We start from the raw sequence: 18,806 nt of genomic DNA on the forward strand, positions 1-18,806 counted from the left end.
ATGTGTATGTTATTTATTTATGTTTTTGAAAAGTAGCGAAGTAGCGGCTACATTTCAAAAGTAGTTTGTAGTTGCTACATTTTGAAAAAAGTAGCTGTAGTTGTAGTTAACTACATTTGTGCTAAAGTAGTTGTAGTTGTAGTTCGCTACAAAAAAAATGTAGTTTTTCAAACCACTGATTATAAGTGATTCATAATTCCCACTCGGCATTCATTTTCAAGTTTACTTCGGGGCAACAAATATAGACAACAGCCGTATTAAACAAAATGTAGTGCTTATATGCTAGACAATATGAAAATAATATATAAAATTATAAAATACCATGAAATCAATCAAATGAAGAAATGTTTACAAGATCCCAAGACCTTATCATATTATGCTATGTGTGCCTATCTCTAACATCAAAACCTAAGAATTTATTTTTTCCTTCTTGTTTATCTTCTTAGAGCAGTGTCTACAATGAGTAATATATAAATCATTCGTTTTCGTTTTTGCGTTTATTTTGAACTTAAAATATATATTTTTTTATGCGTTAACAAAAACTATTTTGTTCATTTAAGCATTGTTTACAGCAATAAATTTTTTTTTCTATTTTTTGTGGCAGACAATCACAACATTTTCAAATAAATTAACTAGAATACATATTTTTTTATAATTTGATTTAAAGTGTGAATAATAGTTTTTTGAGCAATCTGAAAATTGATTAAAATGCAGTCACAAGTCTAAGGCAATATTATTTTTGAAAAAAAAAAGGAAAATAAAATTAAAAAACAGTAGACATATTCTAACCTGTTATACACTGGTTTTCCAAGTACTCCACTTGATGAAGTGATCTTCGAAAGGCTTCTGGAGCTGTTCTTCGATCGTGCCTGCTTAGAACGCAGGTTTTATTTAGACGGTCATATCGGGCTGACCGACACACAAAACTATCCTCCACGCTACACTTTTCAAGACATATGTCACGTGATTCTACGTTTGTGAGAGGCTTGTCATCGTATCCAAAAAGTTGGACTCCAGGAATTCGGTCAAAAGCCCACTGCCTGTGGCATGCTTTTCCTACAAATATATAAATATATAAATAAATCATGATATTTTAACGAATAAACTAATGCATCATAATAATTAAATAAATAAATAAATAAATAGAGGAGGGTGCCCAAAGCGGGTAGGTTTTCGTATGCCCCCTTCCTCATAGTGTGTAAGCGGCGATGCATATGTGTGTCGTGTTTACATGAACACCAACGAGTTTTAATCAATCCCAGCGAAGCAGCAGTGAAGCGGCATGGCGCAACCGGCTTAAAATTTAAGAAAAAAAAAAGATTTTGTAACTTGTAATTAGTCGTAGATCAGCATATTTTTTTTACTGTCAATAATAATACGTTATTCTGACATCATTTACGTACAAACTACAATGGTCATTTCGTTTGCTTCTTTTTTTAAATTTAAGGTTATAATTGTTGAAATAAAAAAAAAATGTGCGTCAAGGGACGCTCGACAGAAGTGATAACTTTCATAGGATTAAATTATTATCATTATTTAATCCTATGAAAGTAACAATTGGCTTATGGTAGCTATAATAAGCAACGACATTTTTGCATTATATGTTGTCTGAGAAATCTTGCATCAAGTACAGTTCCGTGACTTGTAGGGGCTTCTTCTGGCTTATTAACCATTTTAATTGTAATTTGGATTGTAGAAACGATAGTAAATTTTTAGCTCAATCAAAAGCAAAATAAATTTGTTGCTTTGCTTCATTGAGACATTCCACTATACACATTTCACCAATATCGTTTTGTGTAGCCGTATTAAAACTTGTAGCATTATTAACATGTAATCCTATACTTGGAGTGACAATATTTATGCAATCAAGATCATTCCGATAAACTGCTACGCCTCCTGCTGTTATATTTTGATGCTTTAATTGCACAATACGTTTAAGCGATGGAATAATTTTAGAATCATCATTTTCCTCCCTCCCCCCCCCGTAAAAATCACCAGGGACCCTAACCGCACATTTTATTGGACCCCTCCCCCACAAATAACTAACTTTTTAACGAGTGATTGTCTTAAAGTTAAAGTCAGTTTAGATTTTATCCTGTGATGCACAAATTAAATTTTTATTTATTATTTTTTGTATTCTCGGCCGTCGCCAACCCCCACGTTGCGGAGTCTGCGGGGATGAAGTTCATTTAAAATATGTATACCTCATCACACTTCAAAACCCTAAATGAAGCGAGATATTTTTAGTATAAGTAATCGCAAAAATGTTTTTCGCAAAATTTTTGATCCCTCTCCCCTTAGTCAAAGTTTCACACTCCACAATAATCCCTCTTCCCATTACCACATGTCACACTGTTTTCATAAACGATCTTATCAAAAAAAGGCTTGATGTCCCTCTTGTCATTTATTTCTTTCCCATTGTCACGGGTGGGGGGACTTCATTCGTCGTCAGCTCCCTGCAATTAGACATTTCTCTACTTTTTTTTTTTTTTTTTTTTTTTTTTACGAATGCAAAATAAATATATTTTTCTCCGTGGCATTGGTGCCAACACTGGATAAAGTTCGCGCCAATTTCACAATTTTTGAAGTCTTTCTGAATCAAATGATACCGCGAAACTCTTTTAATCCATAAAACTTCTGTACAAACAATATTCTTTGTAAAAGTAGGCATGACCGTTGCCGTTAGAAATATAAAATTTTTAACAATCAAATGAACGAATTCTACTCGCGGCAACCTATAATTATCCATGCAAAAGCACTGGAAGTCGTTATAACCTGAAAGTCCGCCCCCAATCCGGAAAATAATTTATTTTAATATTAAAATCGCGAAAACATAATCAAAATGAAAATATTTTAAGTGCCTGTAGTTACCAAAAAAGTTTGAATAATAAAAACAATGTATTTTATTTCTTTACGCTCAGCGAGAAATGGCAAAACCACAATATTATCCAGCAATTTATTCACGTTAACTATATTACGTGAAAAAAAAAAAAAAACATAAATGAATTGTCATTCATTTTAATTGCTTCTCGCGCATTTTCTGGTCATCTTAGCGGGTTTCCATTTTCGCGTAGTGAAACCGGGTAGAACGTGTTTCAAAGTATTTTTTGCGAGCTTTCCAATCGTACCAAGTTCGAAGCATTAAAATGCATTTTTCTTGCAGAAAAAGCGGTTTAGAAATGAATTAAAACCTAATGTTTTACGCATCCAACAATGAATTTCAACAATGGAAAAGAGATAAAGTTTTTGAGTTTCGCTAACTAAAAAAACGATTATAATTTTTTGTCTAGTGGAATTAGGTTATTGGACCGTGGGCGTCTTGACAATTTCTTCGTTAGTAGAATTTTTTAAAAATCTTTCCAACCATATCAAATTAGAAAAAAAAAATGGACCATCCGTTCGCGTAGAAATTGCCATTTTTGGACGAAAATGCGTTTTTAATTAATATCTCCATTAATTAGCGTTCGATTTCAAAAACATTTATTAATAACACTAAAACTCGGCAAGAGCTGCTGAACAAAAAAAGAATGAAGGAAATCGGTTCACAAACAGAGGAGAAATTGGTACCGAAAGAAAACGGCTTGCCTACTAATAAATAAAGATTGGCTTTGAAATAATACCAAAATCACACTTTTCATTTCGAAGTTCAAAAGCCCTGCTAGGAAATAAAACCGAAATTGTTATGAAAAAAATTAAAAAACTACAATTTTTGAGCGTTCTTCGAAACCTACACGCTTTGGGCCAACCTTCCCTAAATCATAATACTTTTAAAAATAAATAAATAAAGGAATAAATATACGTATATGTAAGACTCACAACAGTAATTATTTTTTATAACGTGTTTTTTGTCTTTCATAGAAAAAAGACCCAAAAATACAATATAAAGAGGACATACGTGGCAAGTTTCAAACTATACTTTAAGTTTAAAGTACAAACCCCTACTCCTAAAATCCATATTAATCGGAATTATTTAATTTTTTCAGTTTTTTGTCAAAATCGTTGAAAAAGTGTGTAAATGTGCGCGTGTACAACACTTTAGGATGGATTATTTGATCAGTCAATTGCTTTTGACCTGATCATATCAAATCAAAGCTAATTAAAATGATTTAAAATAATTCTATCTTATTTCTTTTAAAGATTTTTGGGTACCCTGATTGTTCCTGTGCTGGGCGTACTTGTTCAATTTTGTACTTTGTGTTTCGCTCCAAAGCTGATTTTGTAGCACCGTGCCATTTTGTAACGCATTCATTATAAAAAAAATCTATCTTATGAAAATGCTATACAACTATCCCGATAGTTTCCAAGGTCAATTTTCAATTCATAAAGAAGTGACTTTTATTCTTTCGCTTATTCAATAACTTTGAATGCATAACTCTATAGTTTAAATGGACATAAACAATTTTTACATTGTAACAAATTAAACATCTCAGTAATTTGCTATAAAATTTTATAAGACTCCGCTCCTTCTTTATTCAGTGCAAAATTTCAGTGTACCTGCACCTTGTAATTATCATCTGAAGGAGTTTACCAAGAACCCCGTACTCTTTCTTCGATTAATTTTGTTCCTAATGGCTGGTTAAAGACTACAATTGAGACAATTACCACGTAAAAACAAATGAGTGGTTTACCAGAGAACAAAAATATATATTTCCTTCGCTTGAATGAATTCGGGTGGTGTAGTTTTAAGGAACAATGGGTTAGGTTGTGTCTGCAAATAACTAAAATCTAAGGGGAAGTTTATACTTGTCCCTAATTATAATGCATCAGCCTTCTTTAACAGACAGTTTGCGTTGTTTATATCGTGAAAAAATGCCCACACAAGTCAATCAACAATTAATAACAGCGGATGATCCTATTTTTGTTTGTGTATTGTTTCGTGAAAAGGTATAATTTAAATGTAAATGGCATTTCTTAAAGATGATAGGTATTATTCAGAAAAACATTCGTAATCGAAAACGCAGCTTTTATTATCATTATTATTATTATTTTTTAATGTTTGATAATTTTTCCGGGGCATAAAATACTCTGGATTTTTAAGGAGAAAAAAAAAAGAATACATAAAGGGAATAATTTCTACCAAAGTGGCTTATGACAAAAAACATGCACTTCATAGCTTATGGAGATTTTAAAATGCAGCCTAACATATAGATAGTGTTTCTTTCTTTCTTTCTTTCTTTCTTTTTTTTTTTTTTTTTGGATAAAATAAATCACAGTCAAAATTACAACTAAGGTAAAGTACCCCAAAGGTGGTACCCTGAAAATAGTTTTGAGAATAAAAGCATTGCCATGTTTTAAAAGGTTTTTAGAATGAATTTTAAAAAAGAAAACATCCAAAATTGTTTTAAAGAATTAGTACCGGTTTAAATATTTGTTTTATTTGAAGATATAAGCTTTAAAAATTGTTTTCTGGATATCAGCTTTGGAACATCTTACCTTGGTGTTTTTGAACGTATAGTATTTAAGTGTTAAAAAGTAAGTGCAACTTCACTGCAGTGCGCTTTTAAACTATCTTTGAATATAGCAAGTTAAAATTAAGAAGTTATTAATTAGCACAAGAATTTTGAATCTTTCAAGATATGCGCCCTCTTCTAATGCTGACATGACGTCATTCTCCTGCCACCGCAATATTTGCTCAATACAAATAATAGTATTGTAATTTGAAACTAAAGTTGGTAAGGACAGCTAAAGCTGATAAGTTACCACACAGTTTTGTGCACAAAATATAGCGTTACTCTAGATAATGTTTTTGAAAATGTTATGATTAGAATGCATGTAGCCAAAAAATAAAGGAACTATTCACATATTTAGTTGCGATAATCTAGGATCTAGCATTTTTTGCCATGCCATACCACTCATTTTCGCAAAATCAATGGGAGGGCTGTCAATGTTGGTCTTTGATAAGTTTTTGGATGTTATGTGGCAATTGATGCAAAGCCAACTTCACGTAACGAACTTCAAAATACGTATGAATACATTATATTGTTTAATATATTTAAAAATTTTCAAAGTGGAAACCTTAAGCCTTTATAAGGAGCTTTGAACGCGTACCAAAATTTTTGGCTACGGGTCGCAACTCACTTACTGATGTTTCATTCCATTCCTTGTATAAGGATTTCTTTAGGATACCAACTTTTTATGAGGTTTAGCACACACCCTTGTCTCTAATAATATGGACCAAACACAATAATACATTGGTCTCAAATCTGGGGAATATGTTGACCATTCTTGTGCTTCAATGAAGTCCAGAAAATGTGTCTTGCCCAATGTTGAGAGGTTTTAGTTTTGGTACAGGTACGGAATCCTCATGGAAGATTTGGTACGACCAAAGTAAGACACCACCTTCCAAAATGAGTTTGCGATACGTTTTTTGATTAATATTTATCCCTTGATCAACAAAAACAAGTGGTGTTTTCTCACTATCCCATCTCAAACCATTACAGATTGGGGTCGTTGACGCCAATCAACAATGCAAAAAGCGCTTGGGGACAAGGGTGAGTACAAAACCTCGAGTTTGGCATCCCTAAACGAAATCTTTTGCAAGGAATGAAAATTCAGTTGGTGAGTTACGGCCTACAGCCAAAAATTTTGTGGCACGTTCAAAGCTCTGTATAAACTCACTTGTAATTAATTTGTAAGACGAAATAATGTATTCATATATATTTTGACGTTTGTTCGTAATATTTTCATTAGTATTGAAATTATAATGTATCAAGTGTGTCAAAGTAATTTCCTCTCGCTCTATACATCTTCCTTGAAATTGCACTACTCTCCCCCCTCCTCGCCCCTCATCTTATTACGTGTAGGATATAATTTTGAACGAATCATTTTTTGTAAGTCACCAGATATTTTTAGAAAATTGATACATACTACTAAGAGTAAGCGCTGGATTCCACGTAGTAACATATTTTCTACCGTAGGCAGCTAAAAAATACATTTGTTTTCTTACTCATGTACACATGAAAATGTGGCATTTAAGGTCAAGAGCTTTTAGGTCAGAGCTGTGGTATTAGGTGCTAAAGGTACATTTCTGTTACCGCTATATGTTGGATTAGATAAAAATTAAATATTGATTCCTGACTTTTAACGAATGGTATTTTTTAAGAGACCAAAGTAACGTTGCGCAACATCACACATTAAATTGTTTTTAGACATTGAATCAAGTGTTAGTAGTTTGAAAATGTTTATAGATATTTATGATAATGATGAAGCTAACAACAACAACAACAATAATAATAATAATAATAATAATAATAATAATAATAATAATAATAATAATAATAATAAAATTTAAAAAAAAAACAATAATAATAATTTAGTAAGATGAATTCGAATAAAAAGGTTTTTGACCTGCACAATTTCAGGATAAGAAACACGTTTTGTTGCCTAATTTATACGCATTAAGTAATAATTAAAATAAAACTTTCTATATTATTATTTTTTTAATATGTTGAATCATTGAGAAAACAGAACGAAGATTTAAAATAGTGACTCATTGGAGAATGATGACGACCACAACAGCTAGATAAATGTATCTTTCTCATTTGAATACTTTGAGCAGATAAATTTCGAATATCAGAAAAAAAAACTTGAATCATAATTTTAACGGCGAAAGACGAAAATAATCTTTTTTCCATCGATGCTCTCGCCACTTCCGCCGCAAACCAATGTTCGGATGAAAGACACTCTAAGAACGAACCGATGGAACTAAATATCGCATCTCGACTGGGAATTCCTCGTAATGACATATGGAACATTGAATTCGGCGAAGATAATCTCTCTCAGAAGACGTTTTTCGGACGCAGACGACTAAGTATTGATTTTTATTCTATTTGTTCGGAAGACTTAGTGCCGCTTCAGCTGTAGTGATTTTTACCTCCCTAGTTCTCCGATCCCCCCTTTTCATCTTTCTTTAGTACGAGATTTTGATCCAAAATAGTTCCAGATACGCCGATCGGAACGCATAATCGTCTCATTTTGGGAGAATTTATTTTTCAATTTCGTTTCCCTGATCTGGCATTTACAGTTTGATAACAGAATCGGCATGCAATTTTTTGAATTCGAAATATAAATGTCAAGAAAGCGCTTTCGTTGAGCTCTGCAAGATGTTTATGCTTTCGTTAATAATTTTCATTAAAAATAAAATGCATGATTTTCGTGTAATGCTGTATGTTTTCTATGTTCATAAAATAATGAGGCTAATACAAATTTTATTTATATTTGCTCAATCCTTTTGCACGGATGTGGCATCTTAATGCATATGTTTATATTTTATTTCCGGAATTTGAAACTTTGTCTTTTATTTGTGATATACTCTAATATAAGGAACCATTATGCATCATAATATGAAGTATAAGCTTTCAAAAAATCTTCTCGTGTACTTAGAGAGCAATAATTTGTACGTGTTTCGTGCATGAATGCACGGTTACACCCGCAACATGTGCAGACTAGTATTATTTCAGTACAATTTTTTTAGGGAGTTGATATTCCATATTATGATTTATACTGGCTCCTTATACTCAAATATATCACAAATAAAAGTCAAAGTCTGAAATCCCGAGAATGAAGTACAAATATATGCTTAAAAATGTAACATCCGTGTTACATTTTTTAAGTATTTTTTAGGCCGGATTGAGCAAATTACATCTTTTTATCTAAAAAAAGGTTGTCCATTGGGTTTCCACGAGGAAATATTATTCCTTATTTTTTCAGACTATTTCTCTTTTTTTTTTTTTTTACACTGCTCGTCAGATAAACGGGGAAGAAAATAATAGACACTATATTTTACGTATTTTTCCTTAGCCTTCAAGTTCTCATTTAAAATTTTAAAGCTAATAACTTGTACGGCACTGTGCTGCCGTTTGCAGGGAAAGAGCAGCATTTACAAATTTCTCACATTTCATTTTTTTCATCTATTGTGCTTTAGCTCTATTGTATACTTGTGGTATCTGCACGGCTTTGCCCGTAGTTGAAAATTAAAAGGTCATTCGCTTCGCCTGTATATTTACAAATAATGGATGACGAATTTCTCGCCAATTGGCTATATTCATTCGCTCTCCCATTCCACGTTATAATAATTTCGTAATTTACTTAACCATCTTATGATAATTTTGCTCCGGAAAGTTATTAAAATAGAAATAGAAAAAGAACAAAATCGAATTTTCGAAAAATCGCTTCGAGGTGCACACCCCCATGCTACAAACTAACTTAGTGCCAAATGTCATGAAAATCGTTCGAACGGTCTAGGCTCTATGCGCGTCACAGATATACTAAAGGCATTCAGGTAGCCAGACAGCGAGACTTTGAGCTTTATTATTAGTAAAGATAAAGAAGCTAGCTGATGCTGGGGTTTCTGCTGGGGAAAAAATACGCGAAAAAAAAAACGTCTAATTCGAACATCCCCTTCTAGTTATTATTAAATCAACAACGTGTTTCTACAACTATCTTGAAAACTCATTTCTGCAGATAGTGCCATTTACCTGCCCACGACAGTGTAGATAACACATACTCGGCTGAATTCGTTTTAATAAAGAGGAAAATATATATTTTTTTTTTTTTTTGGACAGCTGAAATATTGTAGATACTAGAATGTTTTATGTAAAAAAAGAGAGGAAATATTAATTAATGGCAATTGACCATTATAAATTAATTGAATTTTGAAAACTAAAACCATAGTTTTCAACAAAAATCATGCAACATTTAAAATTTTGTGTACACAAGAAAAAGCATTCGAAAAGGAGAAACTTGGACATTATTTTCAACATAATTATTATTAAAGTAAGAAATAACAACGTCAGAAAAGCACAAATTGGCAGATTACTGCAGACACGTGTTTCGGCTTTACAGGGAACGCCTTTTTCAATGCAAAAAGTAATGAACTTATGGATGAAAGACATTCGACAGAAGTCAAGAGCGGATGAGCATACAGCTTAAAAGAAAAAAATCGCGGATTAGCCAAACACCAATGAGAAAACTATAAACCGATAAGGAACCGATAGGAATGCAAACAAAACCTAAGAGCTCTCTCTGAGGTATACAAAGCCGAAAGAAAGAATTCAATTGGACAAAAATTAAGCCAAAGCATAAACAAAAAGAAAATGTTAATGACCGTCAACCGCAAGAAAGGAAAAGCTGAATGGAAGAAAAAACACCAAGGAATGAAATAAACAAAAACAAAATTTTGGGAAAAGGTAAAATAAAACAAATAGAAGACAAAAAAAAGGGGGGGGGGATGTCAACCATGACAAAAAAGGTTAAAAATAAACAAAGCCAGATAGATAAAAATGAATGGAAAAAAATGGATGGGGAAAGGACAGTGTTGAAGATATGGGAGCCAGACATTGGAAAAATACGGAAATGCTTTAAGCTCATTAACTCAGTTAGAACTGTTCCTAAAAATATGGAAAGATTTCCAAAAGTCAAGATCTTATGAATTAGGGCATTTTTGGATAATCTGATAAGAGTTAAAATCAAAAGAGTGATTCGAATACCAAAAATGATGAGCATTACTAGACTTATTTATTTATTGTTTTTTCACATAATTTTGATGCTCTTTCAAGCGAATTTTTAAAGCATGCCGAGTGTGTCCAATATAGGCAAGTTTACAACTACAATTAATTTGATAAATTCCACAACCATTAAGAGGGTGAATAGGATCTTTTAGAGAAGAGAATGAAAGAGTTTATTAATAGGAGAGAATACCACCTGCAATTAGAAACGTTGTAGAATCTTAGCAGCCTGATAGCTTACAGATGGAAAGAATGGCAAAACAACCAAATTCTTCGTGATGAAGAATTTGGTTGTTTTGCCATTACAAACATCAGTTTAGGATTTATTTCGAAGTTTTTTATAAATGGAATCAATCAAAGTTGGCGGCCAGTCTCTATCAATTGGCACAGTTTTAAGATAGTTAATTTCCACTTTAAGAATTTCCGTTGAGGAACAAATATTAATTGCGCGTTCCACAAAAGAATTGAAAGCAGAATATTTTTGATTTTGAGGATGAGACGATAGTCTATGAAGAGGTAAAGAAACAGCAAAAGGTTTTTGCGATTAACAGTAGTTTCAAAACCATTTTCAGTACCAGAAACAAGTACATCAAGAAATAAAATGCAATCATTCCGTTCTTTCTCACAAGAAAATTGAATATGAGGATGAATGGAGTTTTGAATAGATAAAACCTCACCACTCTCAAACTGATTCTGGTTCATTAGAACAAAACAACCATCAACAAACCGAATATAAATTTGAAACTGCAGTTTTTGGAACAGCTTAATCTACAATTATCGCATATAAATATCACTAAGCATGGGGCTAAGTGGGTTTCCCATAGCCAAACCATCTAGCATTATATAAAATTTCCCATTAAAAACAAAAGAACATTGTTTCAGACAGGTACGAGTAAGGAAAATTAAATCCTCAATTTCCGTACTGGTGAAATTAAATTCAGAAAGTCTTCTACGAAGGCATAACAATGAACAATGTAGGAAGTTTTTCTAACATAGTATTTTAAACATTTTTTAGAAAACCATGGTTCAAATTCTTCAAAATAGAGAAAAGACATAGATTCACGTGTCAACTTTTTGATTCATTGTATCTTCTTCAAAAATACGAAAACTGCTGAAACGAGGAGGAAAACAAATCCTGAGAAAAACTGTATATACGTGATTTTAAAAGAATACACATTACTTTAAGCTTTAAAATGCATTATACAAAGAACTAAATTTAAATTTCTATCTGTAATATCTGTAATAAAAAGTATTTTTGTAGTTTTACAAAATAGTGAGCAATTTAAGATTATAGGTGAAAACATAAAGCTCAGGAGACTAAATATGACAAATAAAATAAGATGTGGCAAACTTTCATCTGTGGGTTCCAAAAAAAGTAATAATAATAAATAAATACCTAAATATTTATTTAGTTAGTTATTATTTCTAAACACATAATTTTTTTTTCTTCTAAAAAACAACATCATAACGTTTCAACCAAATTTCTTGTATAACGCTAGTGAAATTATATGCCAGTTTAAAAGTAAAATCTTAGAATCTTTCATTTAAAAGTGACATGCCTAAATATACCATCTTAAGAAAACATGGACTGTCACTGGAGTCGTCTTTTCGAAAAAGAAGTATTTACTTTCGCTCGCAGACTTGCTGTTTACCTTGTCCTGAGAAAGGAAATGGAAAATGGAACTTGAAATTATTCTGCGCAAGGAAAGAGCTAAAAGTGACCTTGCTTTGTGGGGGGAAAGGGAGAAATATAACATGGCTGAAGAAGACTCTGAGATGAAGACATCTGTTTAAATATATATAACTTTTTACACTTTATATCGTTGGGAGTGCATTAAGAAAATATTTCGTATTTAAAATAAAATGTTATATTTTATTTACAACTTATTATTTTTTTTAAACTTGTCTCGCAAAGCCTCATTGACATGTGTTTTTCAGCAAATCAGATTTTTAGTTGCTATATGCGTTACATTATTTAGTGGTTAAAACAAATAAATAAACGATTTAGTTTTCTGCCTTAAAAATGAAAAGTCTTCATAAAGTGCAGGTATCTGAAGTAGTAGAAATGCCAAGTTTGTATGAAAAAAAATAATAAAAGAAAAAAGATGAATTAAAACTGAAAGTCAAAACTGAATGCCAGTTACATTTTTCTGTAACTACCTTGGTACTTTATGCACAAGTAGACTGGTATGAAGAGAATAGATAAAAAAAATAATAATTGAATTAAAAATTAAAAAAATGGAGGAGAAGAAGACGTAGACTTGGTATAATTTGTTTCATACTCAAATTTGTAAATACCAACTCATATCGCTTTGGAGAATTTGGTTTTAGTTACCAGAATTTGGGAAACTTATACATGAAAAAGGAAAACATTTGTGGCGATTCTCGTACGAAACGAATTTTTTTCTCTGCGGTTTTCAAACTCACGTGTCTAGTTCATCAATCTAACATAGAATTCGTTACATAATTGAGCCGAGACTGATAGAGGAGTTGACGGTTTACGAGTATACGGATGATTGCGTCGAACATTGCTGTTACTTTTGAAAGGAAGATTTAATAAAATAATAAAGGACAATAAAAAAAACATCCAATTTGAAGCCCAATATCGAGCTACTAATTCTGTTACAAAATGCTTATTTAAATACTTCATTTACAGATAGTTAAAAAAGCAGGTAAACAACGCTTGGTTGTTTTGTTCATTATTTAATCGGGATACCTAATGAATAAAATTTTTCTGAAACTATCTTGAGCGTTGGTCTTTTTTAAATTCTACAGTATTCTGGTGATCATATTAAACAATAACATTTTCGTCAATATAATTCTGAACTGTTAAAAATAAGTTAAATGTTCATAATTCTAAAAAAATTAAGCGAGACATTTGTTGACTAGTTTTTGAGCAATTAAAAAATGCTTGCAATTTTTACCTTTAGCTATTAGTTCCTGAAATCAATTTTATGAACAAACTGACGCAGACAAACGATACACATGTTTTGACAATCCTAAATAAATACATTAATTGGTAATAAATTTAAATTCGTTACTGTTATTATTTTCAAATTTTAAAATAAAGCTACGAATGAAAGATTAATTGAAACTGTAAGAAATTTTGAGTAATTAGATCTAATGCTCGCGTCTTTGCTATTCTCCCTGTAACATAATATTTCAGCTCTCAGCGACTCAAATTTAAAATTAAAAAAGTGATTCGCATTTTAAACCGACATTTGATCAACCGTAAAATTTAAAGCGGCACCGATAAATGCTTTAAGCGGAAATGCTAATACAAGTACATACAAGCGTGTAAGCTGTACATTATATCCCTGAAAATTTGATACGAACTTCCATTAGCTGAAAGTTAAGTTGCAGACTTTCGCAAGAATCTATGACAGACGTCACGCTACTTCTAGTGTCCGGGCTATCACTATTGTTTAAAAAAAATTTATCAGTATGTTTCTTTATGTAAATTTGTAACTTTTTGTAAAACTAACCTTGTTGCACAGTCTGTGTTGAAGAACATAGATAAATAAATTTTCTATCATAGAGCGGATTGAAGAAAAACTATTTTTTTTTAACTAAAAATATCATTTAGATGGAATTAATGTAATTAAAACTCAGAGCAGTTGCTAACTTTAAGAACACGATTTCCATTCAAAATGTGAATCTTCGCCAGTAAACTGAGCATGTAACTACTACTGGATAATATTACTTCTATAACTGCATGTCCTACCTAACACATATTAAAAATAAATTAATAAAAACTAAAACCTATATCACCCTTAAAAATTCTTAAACAAAGTGTGAAAAAATACAGAACTCATATCTAACTATTTATTAAATTACAATAATAAACTTTTAAGCAAAATATAAAATCAATGTCCGATCCTCAAATACAGTATAGTTTACGCATAAATATGACGAAAGATTTTCGAAACGAGAAATATTCCACTTGAATGAACTAGAATACTACTCCGCTTTAGTTTAATCTCTAAGGTTCCAGATTTCATTCCCAGGTTTCAAATTGAGAATTCCGCATTTTACTGACCAGTCTATATATACTTTCGACAATTTCTAAACTTCAAGTCGAAATTCAAAGTTCATGGAAGCGCAAGTTGTGGATTCTTCAACTCAGCAAATTTCGAATAATATCGCACTTCAAGTAAGTAAACTTAACACCTAAGCTTTTGATGTACCATTGCATCAGGAACTTTCATACCAACTAGTTCGCTCTGTTGGCTAACATAGTAGAGGGGAAAGGAAAGCTAACAGAAGAAGGGGGGATAAGTGACAAGCTGAGAAGAGAAGTTGGAAATTCGGTGTTGACAAAAAGAGAACTATCGTCCATTTAGCTCCATTACAGACAAGTCAAACACAAATACTTGCAAGGGACAGAGAAGACAAACAGAGGTGAATGGTTCAAAATTCTCTTCGAATGACAACTGATTTAAAAGATATATCATCAATTCATACGAAAATTGAAACTTCTATTCTGAGAAAGCTTTACTGGATTTTCTAGGAAAATTTGCTCTGTAAAAAATCGGCTGTTAGTAAGTATAATTTTATTTTTGGATTCTCAAATTTTTCCGAAGTGTTTCAAAAAAAAAAAAAAGTTAAACTTCTTATACTCAATGCAAGTCTAGATCTTTTTAGCTTTCTTTATCGATAGCTTTTATAAATATTAAATATAAGTAAAAACGTGCAAGAAAGGTCAATATTTTGTAAAAGTAACGTTTAAAAAACGCAAAATTTTAAGAACTAATTACTTTAAATAGATTTTAAAAATAAACAGGACTTTTGAAACGATAAATATATGCATTGATTAATATGTGGATATGCATATTACTGTTTAATTAAATTTTGAGAAAACAGTTAACTGAAAAAAAGAAAAACTTTTTGTTTTTGAAGAAAATAACCAAGAACGCCTAAGTTTCATTTTTTTAGGGGGGGGGGACTAGGATTGAACTTTTTATTTTCCTATTTTTAACTGTGTGAAACATTTAACATAAGGGTATAAAAGTGTTATTATTTCAAGGTTTTTTTTTCTTTTCTTTTTTTTTTTTTTTTTTTTCTTTTTTGACAATTCAATACTATTTACGTCTCAAGCGGAAAAAGTTTTAGTGTATGGGAAAGTAAGCTCTTGTAATTCTGGATGATTTTTTTTTACAAGCTAATCATAAAACTTTGAGCCCTTCAACAGTTTACAAGACTGATTTTGCTTTCTTAAGAGCAAGCAGCAACCAGCTGATATTTTGCGCATTACTAAAAAAAATAAATGTATTTTTTTAATTAATACTATAAAAAGCAAAAAGAGCACAACTGAATTAGAGGAACATTTCTTACTAAATACTAATGAAAGTTTGGGAACGTATTTTAAGGGGAACACAACACTAAACATTCATATTTGAAGTGCATCACAAATGCTTTTGAAGTGTATCCAGTCAAGTTTCTAAACCTAACTGATTACTTGATTTATGAAGAAAAAAAAAGTTTGAATTAAAGTAAACTATTCATATTAAAAATGTTACACGTTTCATGGGCAGTTCACGAGTTGTTTAGTTAACGTAAAGAACAATAGCTTTCAAAAATTATTGCTTTATGTAGCTTATTATAAATAATACCTAAATATGAAATTATTGTGTTTAAATCTCATTAAATAAGTGGCGTGATTAGATACATGTTGTGAATTACTCATCAAGTTAGTTACTAACAAGTAATATAAACCTGAGGAGTAATTGCATTGAATACAGTCTAATTTCTACCAACCTCCCAAGCAGATCTTCCGGTGGTAACTCCACGCACTGCTGTGCTCGAGGGGCCCGGTAAGAGAAAGGGCTCTTGCCCCTGCTCTTAATAAGACGCACTTCTGGTCTTCGTGATCTATGAAATACGCTTCGCATTGCTGGATTTCTAAGCATTTCCTGTAACATGCTGTTGGAGATGTCTTGGACAAGAACTCCAGAGGGCCGAAGCTCTCGACAGCGTTGCTAGGCAACCGTAGTCCGGGCGTTCGTTCGAACGTGACTCGGCCATGTGAACAATTACCGGACAATGATGAAACTGAAAAAAAAAAAAGGAAAACATTTCAATTGTATAATTGTCATCTTAATGAAGAAAAAGATAAACTAGTCGAGATATAAATTCTAGTCAAAAATAAACAAGAATTTCATTTTAACAAACACTATTTCGCATTTGCTATGCTTAATGCTTTTTGTTTATGCAGATATAGGGAACCTACAGCTCGTAGTTTGTTTTTTAGGAAGCCACGGACCCTTACAATAAACAAATCAGTAAATTAAACAAAAAAAAAAGTATTCTGCATTGAAGAAAGCATTTTGGCTTTAGTCATATGCAGATATAATCTGTATTTAGCGAACAAGTGTTTTTATTTTTTTTAAAATAAAAATACTACATATGTATAGAAATACCTGATTACAATTGAAGTACAAATGTGAAAGTGAACTGGAGTTACTTAATTTCTACTGCACTATTTTGCAACAAATTAAATCTCATTATTTAGAACTATTTAGGTTCTTTTTTTGCTTCCACTGTTTTTAATTCTAAAATTTTTCTCTTTTAAACGAATTGTTTTCAATATATAACTTTTTATCTTAGTCAGGGATTTTAGCTAACAGCGGATCTATTAACACTCCAAAGTTTAGCAGTTGATTCATCAAGTGAAGTTTGCGATTTTATCAACATGTTCGATATCAATTGGACAAAGAGCGTTACTTTTGAGATGGCTGAAAATAAAATAAGGAGCAGAAAAATGAAACCGTAATCCAAAAGTACGATTCTGCCTCCCCCCCCCCCGATTTCCAATAGATCACCCATCAACACGAATATTATCAACTATCGAATGTAAGAGCATGTTATTATTACATGAATGTAAAGTATGCTAACTTCATTTGACGATACGAGCTTAACCATCGACAATTTTAATAATTTCTTTATGATTTTTCAATGATGTGTAGGGGAAAATATTTGTCATACAGCAATAATATGGCTCAGTGGAGCAAAATGTTAAAGGTATTCCTTAATTTTCAGAGATTATATTTTTCCTGAGTAACGAAGATTAAATTATAGAAAAATATATTTACGATTCATTGAGGAATCTTGATTGAGTAACTAATTGCGTTTTTTCACCCAAAGATCGATATTTTATATCAATTATTGATTTTTTATTTTATAAAACGTCTGAGATTATCACTCTCACAACCTACTTTTGCATTCTCATTTTTATTATTCAATAATTTAAATACATTGGGTTTGTAACATGTGGCTAAAAGTCATTAACGAACAAAGCAAAACGAACTTTAATTAAAGTATACAAGCATTTTTATACTGGTTTCATAATAACAATATACATTTTGTTGCATCAGTATATAATAAAAACTATTTTTAATTAAAACAATAAAGCTACACAAACATTTTTATTGGTTTTAATTAAATTTTACTGAGCATCTTTAAAGAAAAGGAAATGGGTCTGATATACCGATATCGATAAAAAGTTTAAGTATCTGATAAACCAATAGGTTGTCCTTACAAATGAATGTTTTCTTTTTCGTCTTCTTTTTTTGAGGATGGACATTTAATGAGACATAAATTCATTTCAAACATGGTATATTAATATTCATTTGTATCACTGAAAGTCAACTAGCGAGTACGTTCATTACAGCAAATTATATACTATCAGAAAACATTGTTGCAAGGTGAATAGCATGTCGAGACAATCATCTATCTCCATTGGTTCTAAATCCTATCTACGTATGTCAACTACGAAGCTGTTAGTCCTAATGATTGATTTGCAATATCTGGAGATCATACTAAGTAACATGCCTTGTACTCAAATCATATTTACTTGTTACAATATGGTATTTTTTGATAATACTGGCAATACTAAAAGAAACAAAAACAAAAAAAAAACAGAAAAAAAGTGGTTTTGGAATTGAAATATATAGACAGTATTTATGAAATGGGTTTTATTTGTAAAGATAATGAATTTATTGAATTGAATGCTTTAGGAAAAAACTGATTCTGTACCTAAAAACACTTTTATAAGGATTTAAAAAGTATATTTTCTTACAAAAATATTTATAATTTTGAAAACTTCTAAACTATTTTTTTTCCAAGTTTCAATAAGACAAAAAGGTGTCATTGTACATATAATCAATTTCAAAAGCTCTTTAAAAAACATTTTACTAGAATCACCTGCCTTTTACCTCAGAAACTACAGGGCGCGGTGTATCAAACTTCTGTATTTGGAGAGGCCGTAGTATGATTTGTAGTAGGGGAAACGGTAGCGGAAGT

At 31.3% G+C, this 18,806-nt stretch overlaps 1 protein-coding gene across 1 annotated transcript in view; it reads right to left on the reverse strand.

Moving 5' to 3' along the window:
- The window catches only part of LOC129216421 (uncharacterized), a 237,936-nt gene extending 220,606 nt beyond the window's left edge, over positions 1-17,330 (reverse strand). Inside the window, exons 1-3 of the mRNA XM_054850636.1 lie at positions 17,327-17,330; positions 16,263-16,556; positions 790-1,056 (exon numbers count right to left, since the gene is read on the reverse strand). Of these exons, the coding sequence (XP_054706611.1) occupies positions 790-1,056; positions 16,263-16,556; positions 17,327-17,330 (565 nt within the window). The remainder of the gene's footprint in view (positions 1-789; positions 1,057-16,262; positions 16,557-17,326) is intronic.
- Positions 17,331-18,806: the final 1,476 nt, after the last annotated feature.

Source organism: Uloborus diversus, chromosome 2, assembly GCF_026930045.1.
Source record: "Uloborus diversus isolate 005 chromosome 2, Udiv.v.3.1, whole genome shotgun sequence".
Lineage (NCBI taxonomy): Eukaryota > Metazoa > Arthropoda > Arachnida > Araneae > Uloboridae > Uloborus > Uloborus diversus.